We start from the raw sequence: 24,876 nt of genomic DNA, 5'->3' as shown, positions 1-24,876 counted from the left end.
ATAAATAGGAAAGCCAGAGTGCACTGGGAAAATGAAGTATCCGATTTTGTAGCCATGGAGCACGGAGTACCACAAGGATCTGTACTAGGTCCCACTCTTATTATTTATGTCAATGATATGATGTTCAATATACAGAGCCTAAGCACCTCTATTCACCCTTTTGGTTATCAATAATACATTGTGACACAAACAGTCGGTCATTAGGATACCTTATGATAGATTCTGATGAACTCATCCGGATGTGGAATAAGAGTAACTACCTTTCCCTCAACTCTGACAAAACTCTGAATCTCAACTTTACACTGGTTGAACAAAGAGATGAAGATCCAGTAAAATTACTCGGTGTACACCTTGACAACAGCTTGAATTTTTCATATCATATCAAGTATCTTTCAAAACGTCTCTCAACTGCCACATATATTATAAGACAACTGAAAAGCAAACTAACGGAAGAGTATTTGAGGATATCATATTTTTCATTATTCCATTCAACAATGACGTACGCTTTGATAATATGGAGATCCTCGGGTCACTCAGCTAAAATATTTACCCTACAAAAAAAAGTACTCAGGATAATGGCTGGGAAAAGTTTCAATGAACATTGTAAACCAATTTTTAGACAATTTGAAATTTTAACACTTCCTTCCTGTTTTATATATGAATGCTTAATCTACATGAGGAAGGAAATCTCCAAAGGCAATATGATTAGAAATGAAGAAATACATAAATACCCCACTAGAAAGAGAATGGACTTTAGATTGCCTAAACCAAGAATAACCAAAACTAAGCACTCTTACATATATCTGGCAATAAACTTTTACAATGCTCTTCCCACTGATCTAAAAGACGTAGCCCTGAATATGAATCGATTCAAAATTAAAATCAAAAAAATTTTTATTGCAGAAAATTTTTACTCATTCGAAGAATACTTTGATTTCTTTTTATATTCAAAAAGATAAGTATGTACATCTTACGAAGTCTGATGGATGTAATGTTACTGTTACCCTAGGGTATCTAATAATTTAATAATTAATAGTGTAATTCTATTTATGTACATGTAAATGTGTATATACCTATATAAGTTATGTGTGTCTGGTGTACATGTATGTGTGTGTTCTTTTGAGTTTATCAAATTATTGATTTGACGTATGTAAAAACATTTGACGTATGTGTAATGGCATGAATAAATATCTATCTATCTATCTAAAAACTACTTTATTATACTGATCGAATATAAAGTCCCCCTCAAGTAGTGGGACGAATGTACTGCCGAATATTAAGAAGAAAAAACACAAATTTATAAAACTAACATATATTTTCAAACATTCCACATACTAAAATACTTACAGTTTGCCCTTTTATCTTCTCAAACTACAATAATAAGGCCATTCAGAGTTTCATGACGATATAATAGAACTGAATGAGATAAAGAATGGTTTGCTTTAGAATAAAACTATCTTCTGAATTCAGAGTTTTATGACGATATAATAGAACTGAATGAGGTAAAGAATGGTTTGCTTTAGAGTAAAACTATCTTCTGAGAGAATTTTTAGAAACTTGGTTTTCATTTGAGTTTCCTTACCTTAGCATTCGCTTGGATATGCAATATTTGTCATATATATTTTTATATCACTAATTTCAGGGAGACAATGCCAACGTTGGAATCCATGCTGTATATGCAATTCCATATGAAGAATGGTCTTTAGATTTTATCAAACCTAAACCCGTTTGTATAAGGAAGAATGGAAAGTGTATAAAATCTTCCTTCCGTAACCCACCCGAAACCAAAAAAATACAATTTGAACAAGAAATTGAAGGTGAATTGGGAAAAAATCGACCACCAGTTAAAGGAAACAATGAGAGTTCATATATTTGGCTGAATCCTTCATATAACTCAATTGATCTGAAAGGCAGAGTTCCTTTCCCTGGATATTATACATTTATCGTTCATTATTATCAACCACAATTTCCAGGTGAGAGAAAATAAGTTCATTGAGTCCTTCAATTTTTTGCGCCCAAGTGAAAATATATAGGTATTATCAAGTGCCCTCAAGATTATAAAAAATATTTTTTTCTTTGTTATACTTCATAAAAGTGAAAAAATGAACAGTTCTAGATCATACAGGATGACGATCAGAGTCTGCATCAAATTAGATGTAGACTCAGGAATAAGTAGATGCGCTATTCGCATTATTTTGTAATTCTTTTTTTTAATTCAACACAAAATCGAAAAAGTTACACAAAAAAGCTTTTTAATAGTATGCCCGTATGCAAAATTTCAGCTGAATATCATTTCTATTTTTCATATTATTTTTGGAAATTGTCCACTATTCCAAAAAAACATAACGTAACTCGTTGATATGTTGTTAAAGTTGTTTAAGATACAATTCCAGAGACGTTTTCGTAACTACAAAAAATTCTATGCTAAACGAACTTTACTGGTATATGCATTCACATATTAAAATAATTGCATTTGAGAAGTTCAGGGATGTTAAAATATTATTTCCTATTACGTCCTTAAAGTTTTAGAATACGAAATGCTTCTCAATCGCTTGGGGTTCTGTTCATAATATGAAACTTACTACTCCATTGTAGTTGAAACAAATCTTGTCTTCGACGTCAGTCTAGTCCCTGCCGCCTTGGTGAGATCTGTCACGCACTAACAAGGGGCAATACTCCGAAACTGGTCTGTAGATGGTCACGTTGAATTCAGCTCCTGTTGCTCAACAGACGAGTGACTATCGAATTTTATTCTAGGTCTTATGTATATCTCCTCAACACATCAGACTTAGCATTGTTTTTGAATTTCAATTTCACAAATGTAAACATTTGAAGGGATATTTATGTTACCGAAGGATTATATTTTTGTAGTTAAAATACATATACTTCCGAAAGCTATATTGAGAAACCACATTTTTTATAGTTCTCAGCGACAACAAATTACATTTTGAACACTTTCAGGTAGATGCTACAAAATAAGTAAGAGTTTTGGATTTTTCTAGAATAATACTCCTCTAGTTGTCTGGGATCTTAACTTAATTTGCTTAAAGTAAAAAAGGAGGAAAATGCAAAACATAAATTGTATATACATTGTGCTAGGTTTTTAACCGTTTTCTAGATTACACACTATCATTTATTTGTTTTCCATCTTACAAATAAGTTGAAATAGCAATTGTTATAATATCTGGATAATTACTTGGTCCTCTCTCATGTTCACGTAAAACATATTCGGAAGTCTGTTCTGTTTAAAATCGGCAAATGCAAATAAAGTGAGATAGCATTGAGAACACTCTGAATTTCCTTATTCCATATACAGGGTGTCCCGGTTCTTGACGATAAACCTTGAGGTGGTGATAGATGAGGTCATGACTAGCTCATAACAGGAAAAAAGTTTAGGTAAAAGTGTTTTCGTTTTCGAGATATCGGAAATTTTCTTTTTTTCGAAAATCGGCGACTCGGTTTAGTATTTTCAATGTTACGTCATAAAAACATGACTTATCCACAGCAAAAAAAAACTATTTTTTATAGCTAAATAATATCCGCACACGACAGTAATACCAAAAGCTTGCGATCATTGGAAATAACTGAAAAAAAAATAAAATAAAATAAATTTTGAAATTAAACAAATTTTTTGGTCAACTTTAACCTATCACAGTGAAAAAAATGTACTGTGCTTGGCTGAAAAGTATTTCAGAAAGTTGGCGCATTTAATGGAGATTCCAGAATGGCGTAATGGTTAACTTTCTATCAGACCTCCAAGAAAATATTGAAGCTAGAAGAAAAAAGGTATTAGGAATCCAAGAATGAATGGCAATATCAATTATCACAAAACATTAGCACTGGGTGGAAAACATCCACAAAATAAAAAATTATGTCTCAAAAAATAACAAAAGAAACGAGTCCAAACAGGTTTCCTTCCAAGGCCCCCTCCCCTTCCCCGACGCTACCGCGTCCACGCTTCTTTGTATCATTCATATGATTTTTAATAATGCCGGCTTATTATACTCTACTCTACAAAATATTGAAGGTAGAAGAAAAAAATTTTTTTCACCCTTCGTAATCTTTCAAGGAAAATTTATTTGTGGGATAATTTTGTAGATACAGTACTATGTATTGTAATTAAAAAATAAAAATCAAATCAATCATGTAAGCAAACTTTATTAAAAGCTTTTACAATAAATGCTCGAACTGAGCACCACCTGCCCAGATACAGGTACGACATCTGCGAATAAAAGAGCGTGTCACAAATCGTGCCTTGTGTAATCGATTGCACGTTTCAGCGGCGCCGTTAATACGATCACGAAGATTCTCTGCAGGTTCTATCGGTTTAAAGTAAACATTTTCTTTGAGGAACCCCCAATAAAAAAATCCATAGGATTTAGATCCGGGGAGCGGGCTGGCCAGAGAATTGGTCCAAGTCGACCAATCCATCTGCCAGGAAATTCTTCTTCTAGGTAATCCCTTACGTAGTGTGCAGGACAGCCATCATTTTGCACCCACATGCCCTTAGTAATTCTAAATAGTTTTGACCATTAAACGCTCCAGGTATTTCAATGGGTCCTACTACTTGGTCATTAATGATTCCGCACCACAAATTAATTTTAAACTGGTATTGTGAGCGGTCTTCTCTGATGGCATGTGGATTAGCCAAGCTCAAGCAATGCAAGTTGTGCATATTTATGAAGTTGTCTTTTTTAAACGTACTCTCGTCAGTCCACAGAATCTTACTAAGAAAGTCAGGATCAGCCGCGTGTCTCACCAGCATTCTTTGACAGAACAAAACTCTTGGTGCATGATCTCGTGGCAGTAATGTTTGCACTCTTTGCAAGTGGTATGGATGGTACCTGTGCACTGGAAGAATGCGATGCACAACAGTTTTTGGAATTCCGATTTGTCTTTCAATCGCACGTACCGAAATATCTGGACTCTCTTCCACGCAAGCCAGAACCTCTTCTTCAACATCTGGACCAAGGATATTTCCTGCATCGCGATTTACCTGTCTTCCAGGAATTACTCCTTCCGTGTAGGATCGATGCACATTAATGAAGACTCGGAAATCCGGATATCACTCCTCGTTTGGATACCGTTCTCGATACAACCGGGCTGCTGCATTTGCATTACCGCGACATTCGCCGTAAATAAAATGCATATTCGCATATTGCAGTAGAGTATAATAAGCCGACATTATTAAAAATATCCAAATCACAAAACAGTTTCAAAATACAGTTCAGAGCAGCGATCGTTAGTTCTTATCGATAACAGAAATACACGTGCGATACAATGAACAGCGAAAAACGAACTAATATGAATGATACAAAGAAGCGTGGACGCGGTAGCGTCGGGGAAGGGGAGGGGGCCTTGGAAGGAAACCTGTTTGGACTCGTTTCTTTTGTTATTTTTTGAGACATCATTTTTTATTTTGTGGATGTTTTTTACCCAGTGCTAATGTTTTGTGATAATTGATATTGTCATTTATAATTGGATTCTTAATACCTTTTTTCTTCTTGCTTCAATATTTTCTTGGAGGTCTGATAGAAAGTTAACTATTACACCATTTTGGAATCTCCATTAAATGTGCCAACTTTCTGAAATACTTTTCAGCCAAGCACAGTACATTTTTTTTCACTGTGATAGGTCAAAGTTGACCAAAAAATTTGTTTCATTTCAAAATTTATTTTATTTTTTTTTCCAGTTAATTCCAATGATCGCAAGCTTTTGGTATTACTGTCATGTGCGAATATTATTTAGCTATACAAAATAGTTTTTTTTGCTGTGGATAAGTCATGTTTTTATGACGTAACATTGAAAATACTAAACCGAGTCGCCGATTTTCGAAAAAAAAGGAAATTTCCGATATCTCGAAAACGAAAACACTATTACCTAAACTTTTTTCCTGTTATGAGCTAGTCATGACCTCAGCTATTACCACCTCAAGGTTTATCGTCATGAACCGGGACACCCTGTATATTCCATGATATAAGTACGTAGGATTCTCTCAAAAATATTTATTAAGTCTTCCAAATGTACATTCTTTTTTCGGCTAGCTCCCTAACACTAATTTCTTTCTCATCACGAACCTTTGTTTTGATATTCTGGAGACTTCTAACTTGTCCATTATTATGAAGTGTTCGGGAAACAATGAAGCCTTATTTATAGGCTCATTGCATTTCATCTGTCATCATTTAATTACATAAATTCCAACAATTTTGTTCCCTGGTCTAGTTGGTATAGGCCCTTTGTTGGAAATTCTTCTGGATATAATTTATATTGTTCATCAATTGATTATCTGCTATGAACGTGTGACTGACATTTGCAAGAATCTGATGAGCTGGATCTCTTTCTTCATTCATTGTTTGCCCATGATACCCCCATTTTGTTCAGGTGTCCTTTAAATGGACAGTGTCCAGTGAATAGCTCTGTATAGATTTCCTATAGCCATCATAAAAATATTTGAGATATTCTAGTTCTACCCAATATTGTAACTTTTGAGTGTTGAATGTTTTTATGTTTCTATGTAAGTTAATACGGCAACATTATTACCAGCTGTACATTTTTTCCTTCTCACTTAATGTCATATTTTTATATGAGAAGCTATATATTTTACCAATATTAAAATTATACTGTCTGGAACAATAAAATAACATGTGTATTATATTTCAGTTTTCGATCTAGACGTAATCATTCAAAATGGTCAGTTTTACGAAGCGAAGGTACCTGTGGAACACTGTCCCTCAGAGTCTGGATGCAGATCAGTTATTGAACAAGCAGATAATAATAACAAATTCTCACTCACTGAAAATTTCATGATAACTTTAAAGGTAGGAGCGAACTGAAAGTTATCCCATTATTAACAATAACTTTTTTCCAGCAACCGGACAACAAAAACGTATTTCTTGATTATCTTTTAATTGTTCCCGCAGACCTGTACAGCGAACAAAACTTAATACAAGAAGATTTGGACAGAACCGGAGAATTTATTTCTTTGTGCGGTAGCAACCACTTCAATATTAATACTACAGTTGAAGGTATGAAATTGGTTTTGGAGTCTAACATTTCCGGTTGTGAAACTTACAAAAAATATTTTTACGGTTGCTTATTTCCGTGGGAGTATTGACTTTTCACTAGCTTAACTGACAATTTTGTTATTTACATTTCAGGAACGTTACTTTTTCTATGACTGATGATAGATACACATAGTTTTTTTCTTTGACTGGTTTCGTTTTGTTAATATTACTATTTCAAAAATCAATACACATATTAGATACATTTAAAAAAAATGCAACAACCAAATTTTCGAGACAACACCAACATTAGTATGTTTATTTGCTTTATATGATTGTTATTTTCCAACTAATCTTTTTAATTTTATTTTAGATTCTTTCAGGGATTTCAAACCAATTTATATCATATTAGACGATGAAAGTTCGAACTAATGAAGTGCATTTGATATGTCGAATGGTTTTTAAAATAGTAATATCAACAGAAAGAAACTTCTTTTCGAGCCCTGAAAAATAATTTAATTGCATTCGAAACTTCGGCAAGAAAAACAATTGTTTTTTCGAAAAAATTGATCCTGTCACCCAACCAACCTTTCCTCACATAAAAATATGGTTTCAAAATTATTTAAGTGATAGAAATCAATCTGTCTTTGGAGACTGGGAAATTTTCATAAAAAAATTGTGGAGTGCCCCAGGAATCTATATTAGGAACTGTCTTATTTATATAAATTTTATATCGAAATTTCAGTTTTTTGGAAAATTAGTAATACTTGCTTATGATACAACTGATCTATTTCAAAGGAGATTCCCAATTATTACACCAGCTAATAGAATATTATTAAAAACAAATAGATATTTGGCGCAAAATACACGAATTTACTTTGCATTTTAAAGAATCTTCATTTATGTTTTCCAATTAAAAGCTTTGTAAGATAGCAACTTTCAAATGAGTGTTAGGATACAACAAAATTGAAAGGTCCACTGGCTTTTTGTTTTTAGGTTTACATATAGATGAAATTTTTTCATGGAATATCCAGCATGATGTGATTCGAATCCCAATCATTGGGATTCTATATGAAATAAGAAACTATTTTTTTGAAGCATCTGAAGCTGAATTTACTTCTTCACTCCACATTGCTTCAAATACAACTATGAAGCCATTGAGGAGTTTACAAAATAAAGCCTTAAAATGCATTTTTCATTTACTTTTCATAGAATCAAGTGAAAGTCTATATCGAGTGGTTCAACGAAAAGTATGCCCCTTGCCTTTCTCCTTTTTTTGTAACTTAACTCAAAAATGCTCAGACAGGTCAATTTTGCTTTTGAGGGGGACACATTTTAGATATATTTTTCTACCTGTGCCTTCAACCCCCTAGCGAGGGTGAGTAACAACCCTAAAATTTTAAATGGAAAGTGGGGTCGAGTGATATATCATTTGAAAGGGCACAAAATTATCTTTCCAATGATACCTAATTTGTTGTATTTACATGAATAGTTATAAAAAAAGCAAGAACATTTACTCGATATTTTTGGTGTTAATAAAAATGCGGAAAAAACGGCATTTTTATCACTACTACATTCCTCAATTTCTCTCGTGCGTTTTTTGGTTCAAATAACAACAGCAGATAAGTGTACAAAAAGAATATAGGCAAACGTTGATTGATTCAGTTCGGTTGCTTTTGAAATTACTTCAACTTTACTGTAAAAATGGTTTATTCCATTCCTGAACGAGTTGAAATTGTTAAACTTTATTATCAACATAATAGTTGTGCTAGACTTACTGCTCGCCTCTTTAATAACAGTCATCCCGGAAAAAATGTGAATGATTCGTACGTTGCCAAGTTCAAAAGTTTGTCGATACCGGATCTGTCTGTAATGTGAAACACCAGCCACGGAAACCGATCAGAAATGAAGCAGTGGAAGTTGCTGTTTTGGGACATGTTGAAATGGATCATACTCAAAGTACCCGTCAGCTTGCTGCAGCCTCAGGTATCTCCCGTTCGTCCATAATACGGATATTAAAAGCCTATAAATTTCATGCGTACAAAATTAAATTAGTACAGGAACTCAACGAAGATGATCCTGATAGAAGGCTGCAATTTTGTGAACAACTGAGCCAGCTACTGATTGATGATCCACACCTATCATTCAATAGGTGCTTTTCCGATGAGAGTACATTTTTTTAATGGAGCTGTGAATAGGCATAATTGCCGTTACTGGGATGACAGTAACCCACACTTATTCCGAGAGGTCCATACCCAGTACCCTCAAAAAATCAATGTCTGGTGTGGCATATTATGTAGTCATATCGTAGGGCCACTTTTTATTCCTGGGAATTTAATTGGTGAGGTCTACCTGAACATGCTTGAAGATACCATTGATCCTCTCATAACAGAAATAATTGAAAATGACCAAAATCATAATGATGATTGGCTTCATTTCCAGCAATATAGAGCACCTTCTCACGATGTTGCTCCGGTAAGAGAGTTTTTAGATGACCGGTTTCCTGGACGGTGGATTGGAAGGAGAACCCCATCGAATGGCCTGCCAGGTCACCTGATTTATCGCCTTTAGACTTTTTCCTTTGGGGACACTTGAAAAATAAATGTTTTGCTACGCAGCCCGAGTCCATAGAAGATCTTCGCCAACGAATTACAGCAGAGTGCAGAAGTATAACACCTGATATGTTACAGAATGTTAGGAATAGATTTGAACAAAATCTGTATTATTGTATGGAAGCAAATGGGTCATATTTTCAGCACTTGCTGAAGTAGGATTCTACTAAGTCAATTACACATTTCAAAGTACTGGGTTGTAGTTGTTTTTCTTCATAATACCTACATGTTTGAGTGAAATACAACAAATTAGGTATTATTGGAAAGATAATTTTGTACACTTTCAAATGATATATCACTCGACCCCACTTTCCGTTTAAAATTTTAGGGTTGTTACTCACCCTCGCTAGGGGGTTGAAGGCACAGGTAGAAAAATATATCTAAAATGTGTCCCCCTCAAAAGCAAAATTGACCTGTCCGAGCATTTTTGCGTTAAGTTACGAAAAAAGGAGAATAGCAAGGTGCATACTTTCCGTTGGACCACTCTGTATAAATCAAAATGTTTACTCGACATGAATTCAATGTATAAATCAAAAGTATGCATTTTTCTGTAGTCCATTATGAAGAATAGAAAACATTCCAATTGAAATTTATTGAACATGAAATTATACATTATCATCAAACAAGACAAGACGAAAAAAAGTTCAGTGATGAACATTTTTCCCAAAATCACTCACAAATAGACTCGTTAGCTTCCTCGAAAGGTTCAATGTCATAAATGAAAGACATATTAGTTTCATCCAGTACAGAGAATATAATTGGTGACTTTCTCAATAAAACTATCAAAGACATGAACGACTCGATTAAATGGCAGCCTCTAAAGACCTAACCAAGGCTTTTGAATCCTTATCACATGATACGTTTTTACAAACACTTCAATATTATGGTGTCAGAGGACAAGTCTTACAACTAATATCAAATTACTTATCACAGAAGGTCAAGGTGGGTGAAACTCTCAATTCAACTCTGAAAATTGAAATGGGTATTTCCCAAGGAACAGTGTTGGGACCAGTACCGTTCCTTGTATCAATTAACAGTCTATCACGTGTGAGATTTTGAGGGGCATATCAATCATATCATTTGTAGCCGATGATACTGCCATTATATTTATTTTAAACAATTTGGGAAGAGGTATTTTATACGACTGAAATAAATATGAAAAAGATTCGGATATGGGTCGATAAAAATATACTCACTTTGAACATGGCCAAAACTAGGTTAATGACATTCTCCCCCACTGTGCATATCTGTTTCTACTGAAACTCAATAATAATGAAAATAAATATTATAAAAGATTCACAAAAATCTATTCATATGAAAATCGAATGATACTACAGCTTGTTTTTATGTACATAATGTTTTGGTGTGATATCAGTGAATCAAATAAAACACAGTCAAAGTAATGACAAATAAATAGGATAAATATCCAGGTTAGAGATAAGCCAGAAGATAGATTTTTCAACTAGATTGAGACTTTCAAGTCTGATTATCTCTTAACAAAAAATCTCAAATCTGCGTTTTTCAGAAAATCTATATTTTGTGTAGAAATAATTGCCTATAATGAATTACCAAATGGCGTTAAACAAGTTTCCAACTCAAAAAAATCAAAATAGATCCAAAGAACATTTGTGGAAATGATTTAAATTATCATATTTGTTTGTTTTCGTTTATTAGACCAATGCCGAAATAGATATCTTTGAAGTTATATACAGTACCTTCATTTCAAAACTGCCTACCCCTAGTACTTCGTTTAGCAGGGATAATTTGCCGTAGTCAAAAAATACGTCAATTTAGAAATCGAAGGGGAAGTTTAAAACCAGTGCCAGTGGTATTTTAGGTTTAACCCCCTTACCCCTAGCTACCCCGACTTAATAATTTTAAATGGCACCCCCTATCTTGTAAACATCATTTTAAAGATCTTAAAAATCCTCACTCAATCCCGTTTAGAAAACTGAAATTGGTTGATCCGTTCTCGTAAAATAGGACAAAAAAATTAATTATAATAAAAAATAAAATAATAGCTATTGCAATTAAATAAATGTACCTTACTTTCTTTGGTGTTCAAAATGTTCACCATTGGTAGCTAAGCAAACGTACAATCTATTCTCGAATTCCTGTCGGACTTTTGTAAATGTTTCGTTATTAATTTGTCTGCATGTGTCAGTAATCCTGTGTCTTAGCTCCTGAATGTCCTGCGGGGGAGTTTTTTATACCATTGTCTTCAAATAACCCCAGAGAAATAAATCCAACGACGTTAAATCCGGAGATCTCGCCGGCCATTCCAGAACGCCTCTTCTGCCAATCCATTTGTCAGGATACCGTTGATCGAGCCATGTCGGACATGTAATGCGAAGTGTGGCGGTGTACCGTCCTGTTGAAAATGTAAATTTCGTTCATCCAAGAGCGGGTTGTCTTCATCAACTTGGTGTTCTAAGGAATGTGTTATTAGTGGATCAATTACATTCTCCAATAAGTTTAAATACAATTGACCAGTTAAATTTTCTTCAATAAAAATAGGGTCAATTATTTCGTTTCCCAGAATTCCAGCCCAGACGTTTATTTTTTGTGGATATTGCGTATGATCCTATCGAAACAAGTGTGGATTTTCATTATTCCAGTATCTACAGTTATGCTTATTTACAAAGCCATTAAGAAAAAAAGTTGAATCATCACTGAAGTTGCTGAAGAATACTCATTTTGTAAGGAAAGCACTTGTTTACTTTTAAAACTTAGTCTATAGAACCAACTGAAATATTTACTAACTTAGCGACTTTCGAAATTGAAGTAGTAGGCTCAATGGCGGATTGGCCTAAAATCTCAATCTGTGCGGCTTCCGTAAGAACTCTCGGCTGCTTTACTGCTTTGTTGCACACAGAACCGGTCTCTTCAAATTTTTGAAGGTCTAGAACATATCGGTGACTCACATTTTGTCCTGCATGCCTTTCATTGAAAACTCGGGCTATCTTCAGTGCCATAAATAAAAATAATTTCAGTTCTTTCTTGTAAAGTGTACACCATTACGATTTGTATTACTGTCAGTGCAACTGAGACCACTTGACAAACAGTTTAAAATCAGGAATAACTAATTCTGATAAATTTTTTCACCATTTAATTGTAACTGACGCCAAGGAGCAACTGTGTGCCCTTATCTCACTTTCAGCTAAAGCAAAAAACACTGTGTAAAAAAGAGACAAAAACATACCGTTATTGAGTCAGCCCTAGCGGTTCCATAAATGTTTGCATTTTGTTATAATTCATTTTCTTTTTGCCCTATTTTACGAGAACGGATCAACCAATTTCAGTTTTCTAAATGGGGTTGAGTGAGGATTTTTAAGATCTTTAAAATTATGTATTACAAGATGGGGGTGCCATTTTAAATTATTAAGTGGGGGTAGCTAGGGGTAAAGGGGTTAAACCTAAAATACCACTGGCACAGGTTTTAAACTTCCCCCTCGATATCTAAATTTGCCTACGGCAAATTCTCCCTGCTGAACGAAAAACTAGAGGTGGGAAGTTTTGAAATGAAGGCACTATATGAGTATTTTTTGTACAAATTAAAATTTTATAATAATGAAAAAACTTTTTTCTATTACAGGATTCTGCCGGGACTCTGTATTTTCTATCACTGCCGGACACAATACAGGCGCCCTTCCATGTCTTTGTGATTTTGATGGTTCTCTCAGTTTCGAATGTGAAAAGTTTGGGGGTCAGTGCCAATGCAAACCGAATATAATTGGACGCAAGTGTGAAGCCTGCAAAACAGGATATTTCGGATTTCCTGAGTGTAAACCTTGCCAGTGTCCATCAATAGCTTATTGCGAACCCAACACGGGTGAATGTATTTGCCCACCTCACGTTACTGGTCCAAACTGTGATCAATGTGAACCTGACACATATGGGTACGATCCAATTATTGGTTGCGACGAATGCAAATGTAATTACTTAGGAATAAATGGTTCAAGACAGTGTGACCTCAGAAGTGGAGAATGTCCGTAAGTGGTATCCATGCATTTTGTTGTTCAACTTTTGAAATTAATGAATTTAGTGCAGAGAGCCCTTCATGTAGGCAATTAAAAGAGTTCTTTTAGAGATTGAATCCTGAAATCTAGAAAGTTCAATTACGCATATTACAAATATTTTATAAATAGAGATATCTTTACGTATTTATATCAGTCCGAAACCTACACTCCCCATCCAACCAAGAAAAGTGGATGTGGGTGATTGGTAGTTTTTTCCCACCAAAGTATTAAACCTATCCAGGCCCGGAGCAGCGAATTCCTTTGAACCCAACAGAGCTCTTCGAATATCTTCGATGTTTATCGGTTCATTACGTTCAGGTCGTTGAAGCTCTCCACAGTGAGTTTCGAGCTGAGGCTGAAGTCTAGGCTGAGTATTTGCGATTGTTCATGAATGTCCTTTCCGAAGGATTCCACCCGAGGTTGACGGATTATCCACAATATGTGGATGATCTTTGTATACTGTATTGAAATATCATCCTGTTTACGAACAATCGCTATTAATCAATATGTCATAGCGCAACCCGATCTGCCAGATTCCTAGGCACCTGCGCGTATCGGAAAGGGCTGGAGGTCGTGGTTGAGATCACTGACAGTTTTGTGAATACGATTTGATGATACGGTTTAATTATTTTTTAACAATATATCCTTTGCTGAATGATAAAGTTGTATCATTTGTGGAAATCCAGAAACATTACACTTGGCGACGAGGATTAACCCTGCGTCTGACACGTGGGGTGTGACATACCCCAGTCGTAGAAAATTCCATATAACTTTTCGAAATTGGCGCCCCAGCGTCGAATATATTCAGTAGCTTCCGCATATAGCCTCCACTCTCATATTCACATCTCAAATCAGTCGTCGTTTGACGTATGTTTGAATCAGACCTGTTATAAAGCAACTGGGGTGCACGAAACCCCACGTGTCTATGGTCCAAAATCGTGCGCATTCAAATCAAACTAAATCGGGTAGTTTTTTAGATTATTCGATAAAAAAAGGTGATTATGAGCGAGAAATGGCCCGTCCTCAGTCTTTATGGGATGAAATAGGAAGTGATGATGAAATTGACGAATCTGATGGTAATGAAACGAGCGATAATGTTAGCATTTTTAGTAACTATCCAGATTTCGAAGATCAGAGGCGAAACTGTAGAACCTCCATCCAAAAGACTTAAACAAAATGGACAAGGAAGGTGTCAAGATTGCCATCGTGTCCCTTATCGAAATACAAAAAACATTCGTAACAAATGCAATAAATTAATATGTCTTGCGTAGAAGTGGCAAATGTTGATGACCTGTAATTTTTTTATGCTTTTCGATAATATATTTTTTTCAATTTCTATCTTATGATGTTTCATTATCTGTTTGAATCAGCAATTTGATATTTATTTAGTCGTTTTATGTGCAAAAGACTTCTTCGAGTAAACCTACATTTTTTTACATTAAAAGAACTCATTGTTTTGGTAAAGACGGAATATAACGGTTTATTGCTCGTTTTGGTAAATCGAAGATAATTTTTTTGCAAAGGAGATATTACAGTATAGAATTCTCAAAACAACTATGTTAAAATTCAAGAAAATGTTAATTTTAACAGAAAAATCATATTGGGGTCTCACACACCCCACGTGTCTACAAATGTTACAAAAGTCCACGTGTCGGACGCAGGGTTAAAACTACAGACTGCCGTATTTAGCACTTAGAATAAGATCGAGTGTATCGCAAAATGGCCTCGGTAGTTGACCTTGCATTGAGTCTTGTTTTCGATCCGAAAACACGTGGGTGGCAAGTTTTTATAAAAAGGTTAGAACAACACTTCATAGCGCGAAACATTTCAGATGAAAATATTAAGCGAGCAGTTTTACTAAACAGTTTAGCCGAAGAAGCCTATCAGCTGCTAGTTGCTCTGTCGATACCGAATAAACCGGAAAATAGTGGTTATAATGTTATCCTGAAACATCTTGATGATTATTATAATGAAACACGGAGTGTGTGGGTAGAGAAAGCAAAGTATTACTCAGCACACAAACTAGATAATGAATCGGTGCAAGATTGGGCAGTACCACTAAAAAAATTGACCAGCAACTGTCAATTTGGAACACAGTTAGACACAAAACTGACAGATATATTCATAACAAGATATAATGTTGGATATTGGATATTGGGGCTGAGAGTCGATGCAAATTTCAGTAAAGCTCTGCTCTAATTGAAGAAGCTGCAATCGAGGGAATCAAAGAGTCTAGGATGGAAACGGAGGTGAAAAAAGAGCCAGCGCTGGAGGAAGATGCAGGAATAAACCGTATTGGAAACAGTTCGAGGAGTGATCACCGGCAGAATGTAAGAACCGCCCGATCAGGAAATCAGAGCCGTTATTCTTTACGGGGGGAATCTACACAATATCAAGGAGGAAGTGACGCGAATACCAGTGCTAGTGAAAAGGCAAACGTGAAGTGCTTTCGTTGTGGGAGAGGACATTTTCCAAATTCGTGCCCTTACAAGGATTATATTTGTTCTGGTTGTAAAAGTAGGGGACACCTCAGAGCGGCATGTAAAAAAAACAAATAGAAATTTAAGATTACTAGAAAATGGAAGGCCAGAAAATGAGTCTCCTGTTCTTTGTTTACTAAACGATAAGGATGTACCTATTTATATTGAAATTTATATAAGATATTCAAATTAGAATTAGCTTCAGGGGCGGCTGTTTCAGTCTCACCATTTAATATGTATGAGAGTCATTTCAAACATTATCCCTTACAGCCTGCAGCTATAACAATGATGAACTATTCTGGGAATAAAATTCGGCCAAAGGGAAAAATAAATTTGGAGGTTAAGTTTCACAGTAAAGTCAAACTTTTAGATTTTCACGTGATGGATAATGATTGCCCAGCCTTGCTAGGGAGAAATTTTATCAGAAATTATAATATGGGTTCCAAAGAAATTAATTATGTTGAAGATAATACAGTTGAAAATATAGTACAAAAATATTCGTCCGTATTTTCTGATCGTTTAGGGAAATTCAATAAATTTAAATTGAAATTAAACATTCCCACTGACGCTCCGGCAATATTTCATAAGCCTAGACTAGACCACTACCATTTTCCTTGAGAGGAAAAGTGGAAACAGAATTACAAAATTTTGTAAATGGCGGTATCATTTCACCAATAGAATTTTCCGAAACTAACGAGAAGGATTCTTGCAGAATTTGTTATTTTTCGCGATTCTTCTCGTTTGCTTCACCAGTGACTTTTTAGCTGCCGCTAGCATTCTTATCCAATCAAGGAAATGCTGCTCGATGATTATCAATATTGTTACGTTTTTCCCCGTAGGTAGACCAATAATTGGCTACACTGAATAATCAAACTTAACTTTATTCACTTCGAATATTTCAAACACTTCAACTAAAACTTCAACTATTATTTGAATGTCTATCACCTTACCAGATCACTTCGCGTACCGCACTGTAACATCCACTTGACTGTCTCGCAGCTAGCGTTTTTATATCGTAATCGAATGCGCTAGAAAATTTCGCCGAAATCGGAAGCATTATTCTCGCTGCCTATAGAGCGGCAGGGAACATTGTGCATTCGCGCTCTCTTAGCTACGTCACGTTTGGTTTATGGTTACCAGTGGCGGCTGGCGTTATTTTCTTTCGGGCATGATTTACAACAATACTTTTTGACTTGAAGTGTGATGGATACGTCTTACTTTATCATTTACTCTCCTCACTATGTGAATTAAAAGCATATTAGCTTCCACCTTATGTATTCGCCATTCAAGTGTCCGTCTTGAATAGGTGGATTCCACTTTTCGGTAAAGAAAGTGATTGAGCGGCGTTGTATAAGGCAGTGTTGATTTGCAAGGTATCCTTTTCTGTAAGTACACTTTGAACCTCTGCATCTACTCCAGTTGTTGTGGCTTCAGAGACTTGATTTCTTAGAGCGCGTTTTCCAATTCGCTTCACCAATGGTGAAGTCAAGCCAACCGGAGATAGAACTGCCAGTTCCACTACCTCATCAGCAGATTGAAGAGAAGCTCCAGAGTTCTGCCCACAGAGATGGGAAAGATAATCCTGCAGATTTTAGGTGTGAAAGGCGGCATACGTATTATTTCTACTATTATTATTGTTGTTACTGACGGGAATGCACTAAAAGAATATCGACTTTCTTGAATTGCACGGTATTTTTGAATCTAAGTGAAATGTTTCTTAATGGCGTTAAGAAAAACACATTCACTTGAGTATATCTGATATATTACTAAAAGTAGGTATCGAAACTCTGTACAAAAAGGGTATTATTTTTTTTCATTCTTAGCTCGTGACGGGAAGACATGTGCACACTACCGATAGTACGATAGTTATCCTTGGTATAAAATTCCTGCATAAATTACTCAACAACAATATTGACTGTACGGTTCTTTTACTCGAGATCAATTTCTTAGTACCAAGAAGTGAAGGTCGACACAATCTGAAATTCTATTGCGAAGCATCACGCACAAATATTTTGCTACGCTCACCATTGAATTTTATGTGCAGAAGCTTCAATAAAATCTGTGAACACTGCGATATTCACTTCCACAATCACTTTCAATAATACTATAAATAACTTTTGTGTCAGTACTGTTACATTGCGTGATTTGTAACTTTTTGTGTTATATACTCATTCCTCTTTGAAATATTGTTGTATATACTGTGTTTGTTTTAGCATCTACTTTTATACATTTCTATATTCCATTATTTTTAATATTTATTCCATATACAGGGTGTAACTGAATAAGTGTGAAACATTTGAGGAGGTGATTCCTCATCGAAAAACAGATAGGATCTTTCATATGAAGAAACTTCATTGGAACATTCCTTGTTAAGATACAGTCCCTTAAAGGGGACTGTATGTACCTGTACTTTATGTACCCCCTTAAAAGGGGTACATAAAATTTGTATAACAATTTTTTTACGAGCACTGAAAAAGTTACAATATTGAAATTAACCTGACGTTTTTTACTACCAAAAAGACACTTAGCCAGTAATTTATTTGGTTTACTCCATGGTTGTAAGGGGTGGAAAACGTAACCCCTAAAATTTATTTCCAATGTAACTTTTTGTATTATTATTTGTTTACCATTTAAAAATGTATTTCCGATAGCCTGTTTCATTCCAAACAAAAAATGTCTCTTGGGTTTTTTGCCCAAAATAAACCAGTTCGCAGCAATAAATTATTTTACGAACAACTACAGAGATACATCGTCATAAATGCGAACTGGATTTATTGTTATTTTGTAGTTAGTACCTGCATTAAACGATTGAAGGGTACTAAACAAAACTAATTTATTAATAACAAAACACACATGTAGAAATCATAGTAAATGTTCAATATGTCTACCTTCAGATATTACGCATGCGTCTAGACGTCGGCGCATTGAGCCACGTACTCTCTCAAATATTCCTGGAGTCTCTCTGATTACCCTGCTTGCATCGATGATGCGGTATCTTAGGTCCTCTACATCGCGAACAGGAGTACGATAAACCAAATGCTGTAAATGGCACCAATAGAGAAATCGAGAGGATTGAGATCCGGGGATCGAGCGGGCCAGTTCTGTGGTCCTTCTCGACCGGTCCACTGATTTGCATATGTTTCAGTTAAATGCTGACGTGCTACTTGAGTAAAATGGGCGGGAGCCCCATCATGCATAAAAAACATATCCCTTCTGATGCCCCAAGGAACTTCCTCCAGCAGTACCGGATGCACTTCTCTTAAAAATTGAACGTATGCCTCACCATTTAATCGAGGAGGTAGAAAATGAGGCCCAATTAAATCATCCCCAATAACTCCAAGCCACACGTTAAGAGAAAACTGTTCTTGATGGTTAGTTTCGACAATAGCGTGAGGGTTTTCATCAGCCCATATGAGGTAATAATGTCCCGAGAAAAACTACATTCGTCTGTGAATTGTATCGTCTTCAGAAATTCACAATTTCTTCTAATCATTTCCAGCATCCAATTGCAAAATTCAAGACGATTCGGAAAGTCTCGCGGTAACAGTGCCTGTACTCGTTGCAGATGGTATAAGAGTTGTTCCTTTAAAATTCGAAATATCGTCATATGATCAACATTTAGCTGGAAAGCAATCTTTCTAGTACTGGTAGTAGGTTGTTCTTCAATCAAATCAAGTAATGCTTCCTCAAGCTGTGGTGTTCGTATTTCTCGATGGCGACCACAATCCTGCGTTCTTTTGTCGAATGAACCATATTCTTGTAATCGTTAATGAAGTCGAGCAAATATTCTATGTGAAAGATGCTGCCGTGGAGGATACATTTCATCATATCTTCTAGAAGCTTCTAACCCATTCCCCTGCGACAGACCGTAAACGTAATGCATATCAGCTGTTTCCTCATTTGTGTATGCCATTTTAATAACAAGTGAATTATTAAAGTAACAAATTAAGAACAGAACAACAACATACAATTAGTATTAATTCAATTTCGAAAATTCACAAACTGACAGCGTCATACCAATTTAATTGTCACTATCGCTAATAGCGACCTACTAGGTAGATTAGTTTCGTATTTTCGCATTTATGACGATGTATCTCTGTAGTCGTTCGTAAAATAATTTTTTGCTGCGAACTGGTTTATTTTGGGCAAAAAACCCAAGAGACATTTTTTGTTACGAATGAAACAGGCTATCGGAAATAAAGTTTTAAATGGTAAACAAATGATAAGACAAAAAGTTATATTGGAAATAAATTTTAGGGGTTGCGTTTTCCACCCCTTACAACCATGGGGTAAACCAAATAAATTTCTGGTCAAGTGTCTTTTTGGTAGTAAACAACGTCAGGTTAATTTCAATATTGTAACTTTTTTAGTGCTTGTGAAAAAAATTGTTATACACATTTTATGTACCCCCTTTAAGGGGCTGTATCTTAAGGGATGTTCCAATGAAATTTCTTTATATGAAAGATCCTATCTTTTTTTCGATGAGGAATCACCTCCTTGAATGTTTTACACTTATTTAGTTACATCCTACTCTGTAATAATAACATTTCCTGTAACTGTTTTTTTTTTAATACTGTAGACGACCCCTCCCGATATAGAAGGCTCCGACACTCTGTCAAATGAGGCCCTCATGTCCTCCGTCTTTAGAAGATGGAGACGTCGTCTTCTGAAGACGCCAACTTGGTTGGTGAAACGCGTATTGTGAAGAGTGTTAATGATGTAACTACATCAGTTGTTGATTATATTCAATATAATATGATGATTTCAGCTACCAACATATTTGAATTTTCAGCTAGACTTCTGATATTCAGTTTTTTTGTTTTCAATAATTCTGTTGGAAATTTTCTTTTTAAATGAACAATTATACTTCACTCACTCAACTGGGGCTTCTGCACTGAAAACATCTAAATATTGAATACTCACATCTTTTGGGCATTATTATTTTACTATTGAAATATTTCAGATGCAAAGAAAATATTATCGGACGAACTTGTGATAAATGCAAACCAGGTTACTACTCTTTTCCATATTGCGAGTCTTGTGAATGTGCTGGCGGCGGAACAGTAGATGAAATTTGCGATCAAGTAACTGCTGAATGTTTCTGTAAAAATCAAGTCGTGGGACCTCATTGTGACTTCTGTAGAGAAGGATCATTCAATCTACAAGCTGATAACAAAGAAGGATGTACAGAATGTTTTTGTTTTGGAAAAACTACTAGATGCGCCAGTTCACAGTTGATCAAGATATCTCTGAATATAATGAAGAACTGGAAAATTGTTCATCTGACGTTGATGGAGACTTTGAATGTTACTGATGTAAACATTGCGTTGGACGACATGGATGAAACAAGTAACGAAATAGGATTGGACTTTTTGTTTGTGAACATATCAACAGTATATTTTTCTGCTCCGCGCGACTACTTGGGAAAGAAACTCACCTCTTATGGGGGAAATTTGAACTACACAATTTATTATGAGATCAGTGAAGGCGGCTCGGCAGTGAGTGGGCCTGATGTTATTTTGGAAGGCGCTGACACCTATCTGACTTTCTCTAACTTTGAGCAACCGCCACCTGCAACAGAGTTTTCAACTTCAATTACTTTGACAGAAAGTTATTTCGAACTCCCCTCTGGAGAACCAGCTAAACGGGAACATATTATGATGGTTCTACAAGATTTGAAAGGCATCTACCTTCGGGGGCGATACTGGACAAAAACTTTGACGACCAGGTAAGGTTATTTCGATTATTATTATTTCTGATGAATAAATGAATTGACAAAAGCATCTTACTATAAAAGAACCTCGAAGTAACACATAATATCCTAGAATATTTCCATATATTAGTCACTCATAATATTTTTTTAAGAACTTTATTCGGATAATGCAATCATGGTTACAATAAACGTTTTAAATAGTAATTGAGATAGCAGCACTATCCAAAAAAGGGTTATCCAAAACAGCACCAACATGCTAGTCTCGGAAAACTAAAAACAGTATAATAATAATTTAAGCAGTACAACAAAATAATCTTATCACCAAGATTAATTCGAGAATAGATAAAACAAATGTGAATGAAATAAAAAACTTAATAGTAATTAATACAAAGAATTAAATAAATTCAAGCCGTTCCTTTGTTGAGTATGCTAGTATAAAAACTCTTTATTTTTTTTAAAGATACTGAAATTAGGGCTATCTGTTATTTCATTGGAAAGAGAATTATAAATTTTCATGCATAGTGTAATGAGATTATTTAAGCCAATATTAGAACGTAAAAGTTCTAAAAAGACATTATATGGGTACGAGTATTATATTCGTGGAGCTGATTAACGAAAGTGAAGTTGATATTACATTTGACTTGTTTATGTATAACCTTGTATGCAAATTTACCTTGCTCGATTTTTAGAACATCTTGAATAGGCAGTATCTTGGTTACACTGTATAAGGTTTCAAATTAAATTTCAAATTAAATTTCACTGACAAAGAACCACCTGCCTTTGAGCAGGTGGTTCTGATCGTTTAAAGACAGAGTCTTATAAACACATTGGAATTGCCAATTTTACAAATGTTTAAAAAAGCTAATCAATAGAGTTTATTCTATGATTTTCACTATAAGGGTTTTACAAAAACCGCGACACGTGTTTCGCTATACAATAGCTATTGAAGCTTGAAGAAGTTTTTTGGGATCAATGTGTTTTCAAACCATTCCTCAAAAATATTAGCTTCCATGTTCTTACAATAGTCAATACATAATTTCGAAGAATTCGGAACCCATCCTTCATTTCCTTTGCAATGCACAATGATTAGTCGCGATCCTTTGTTTGCAGGCATGTTAGGCGTACACATTCTCGAACCATCTGTCCAACCTTTCGTAACTGTGTCGTCAGTGTCATACCAAAATCAATCCTAATATAAATTTTGCCGTTGTTCTTGTCTATATTTAGTTATTTGTTCTAAGTATTTGTTACGCAATTCCACTATTCTTCTGCTTTCCATAACTACTTGACGTTTGTTTATCATTTTAAATCTAAATCCCAGTTTCTTTATCCAATTCTGAAGAGTTTTGTTACAGCAGCTAACATTATGGCCAAATGTATTCAATTTCTTCCATATGATTTCAGTTGTAGGAATCTCATTGCTTTTGTAACAGTCTTGTATTATTTTTTTCAATTATTTTATTAGATGAACATCTACAGGTTTTGATAATCCTGTATCACATCGCGTCTTGCTTTCATAAGGTTTGTTTTTGACTATTTTAGATACAGTTAAGAAAGGAATTTCGGTCAAATCTGATGTTGTTTGTAATAGTTTGTTTCCTTCGAAACCAAACTTGAAATGTAGATTCTTACATACATTGAAACATACTCTCTGTGCTTCAATATTCAAATGCATCCGAATCTTATTCACTGGTATCTCTTTTTCGCATTGTTCACCATCGCTATTGTTATCACAATAGCAATGGTGCATTGTTGTCACACTCGTTATTACTAATAGTACTTGTCCAAAGACGCCACATTTTAAACAAATAACAAAAAGTTTAAGCAATTATAACTGCGCCAATATCGAATTTCAACACTCAAATCGTGATCAGTTCTTGAACTGAACACGACAGCGATAACCATTACTGCATTCCCGATTTCTATTCGTCACCGTAACTTGACCCTTCAGCCAATCATAAAACTCGGTTAGTGAAAATTATCCAATACAAACCGGCAATTCTTCAATCCACATGGACTATTTCGCAGCCCGCTAATTTCTTTGTATTGGTTTTTTGGCCTTTGAGAGTGCCGGCAACTTTAAGTGTGCACAATACCATTCACTTCGACTATACAGTATGTGTATATAGAATGAATGAATGCAAGTCTATGTTTCATTCGGCGTGTGTGCTGGTCTCCACACACTTCATTATATCGGTATAATAGTTTCTCTAGCACATATATGAATTATATGTTTGTTGTTTTCAGATTGTCCAATATTATCTTAGATGAAGCTTATGAACCTGAAACTGAAAATCAATACGAGAACAGTCCCTTGGCATTATCAGTAGAACATTGCTTGTGCCCTCCAAATTATCAGGGATTGTCATGTGAAGAATGTGCTGTAGGTTATTACAGAATCAAGTCTGGACCACACGGAGGTTTTTGTGTGCCCTGTGAATGCCATGGACATTCCAATGAGTGTGATGTCGATACGGGAGTTTGTTTAGTAAGTAAAAAAAGTGTTCATTTTATGAATTTCAGCTTGCTAGTGCTTCTGCAATCATAACGAATTTATATTTCGATAACCCTGATATCCCTGTTTGCCCTGATAGAATAAATCAAGAGAAAAAATCATTCAGTTAGGCATTGAATCAATAGTACTACCTCAAACACGTAAATGAAAAATTATATAATATTTCCAAATCATTTAAGAAATTTTCTATCATTTACAGAATATCTCTCTCCTTCTGTTTTATAAAAAAAATATTTGTTGCCCGCTGCTTCAATCCCGTAGAATTTGGTTTGTCACATTAACTTTCGTGACAGACCATTTTAAACAAATAGTTACAATACAAGTTATATGGAAATATGATTCTAAATAGAACTAAACGAGCTGTATTTTCAAATGGTTTTCGAATGCTCATGAACCCTAATAAACCCGATTTTATTTTCACTAGTTCGGACTTCCATTGTCTACTATATAAAATGATTTGAAATCCCTGAAACTAAAAAAGAAGAATTAAAAATGAGATAGCTGAAAATAATATGTATATTAACCAAAATAAACCT

General features: G+C 35.0%; 1 protein-coding gene across 1 annotated transcript in view; it reads left to right on the top strand.

The window, feature by feature from the left end:
• Positions 1–24,876, top strand: part of LanA (laminin subunit alpha) — a 178,757-nt gene that overhangs the window by 80,680 nt on the left and 73,201 nt on the right. Inside the window, exons 15-20 of the mRNA XM_074186666.1 lie at positions 1,643–1,973; positions 6,661–6,818; positions 6,869–7,025; positions 13,209–13,605; positions 21,076–21,840; positions 24,073–24,313. Of these exons, the coding sequence (XP_074042767.1) occupies positions 1,643–1,973; positions 6,661–6,818; positions 6,869–7,025; positions 13,209–13,605; positions 21,076–21,840; positions 24,073–24,313 (2,049 nt within the window). The remainder of the gene's footprint in view (positions 1–1,642; positions 1,974–6,660; positions 6,819–6,868; positions 7,026–13,208; positions 13,606–21,075; positions 21,841–24,072; positions 24,314–24,876) is intronic.

This window comes from Leptinotarsa decemlineata, unplaced genomic scaffold, assembly GCF_025532065.1.
Source record: "Leptinotarsa decemlineata unplaced genomic scaffold, Ldec_3_MD MMD2_P_RNA_scaffold_4, whole genome shotgun sequence".
NCBI lineage: Eukaryota > Metazoa > Arthropoda > Insecta > Coleoptera > Chrysomelidae > Leptinotarsa > Leptinotarsa decemlineata.
The sequence above is the reverse complement of the archived record's forward strand: the minus strand, read 5'-3'. Positions and strand labels throughout refer to the sequence as shown.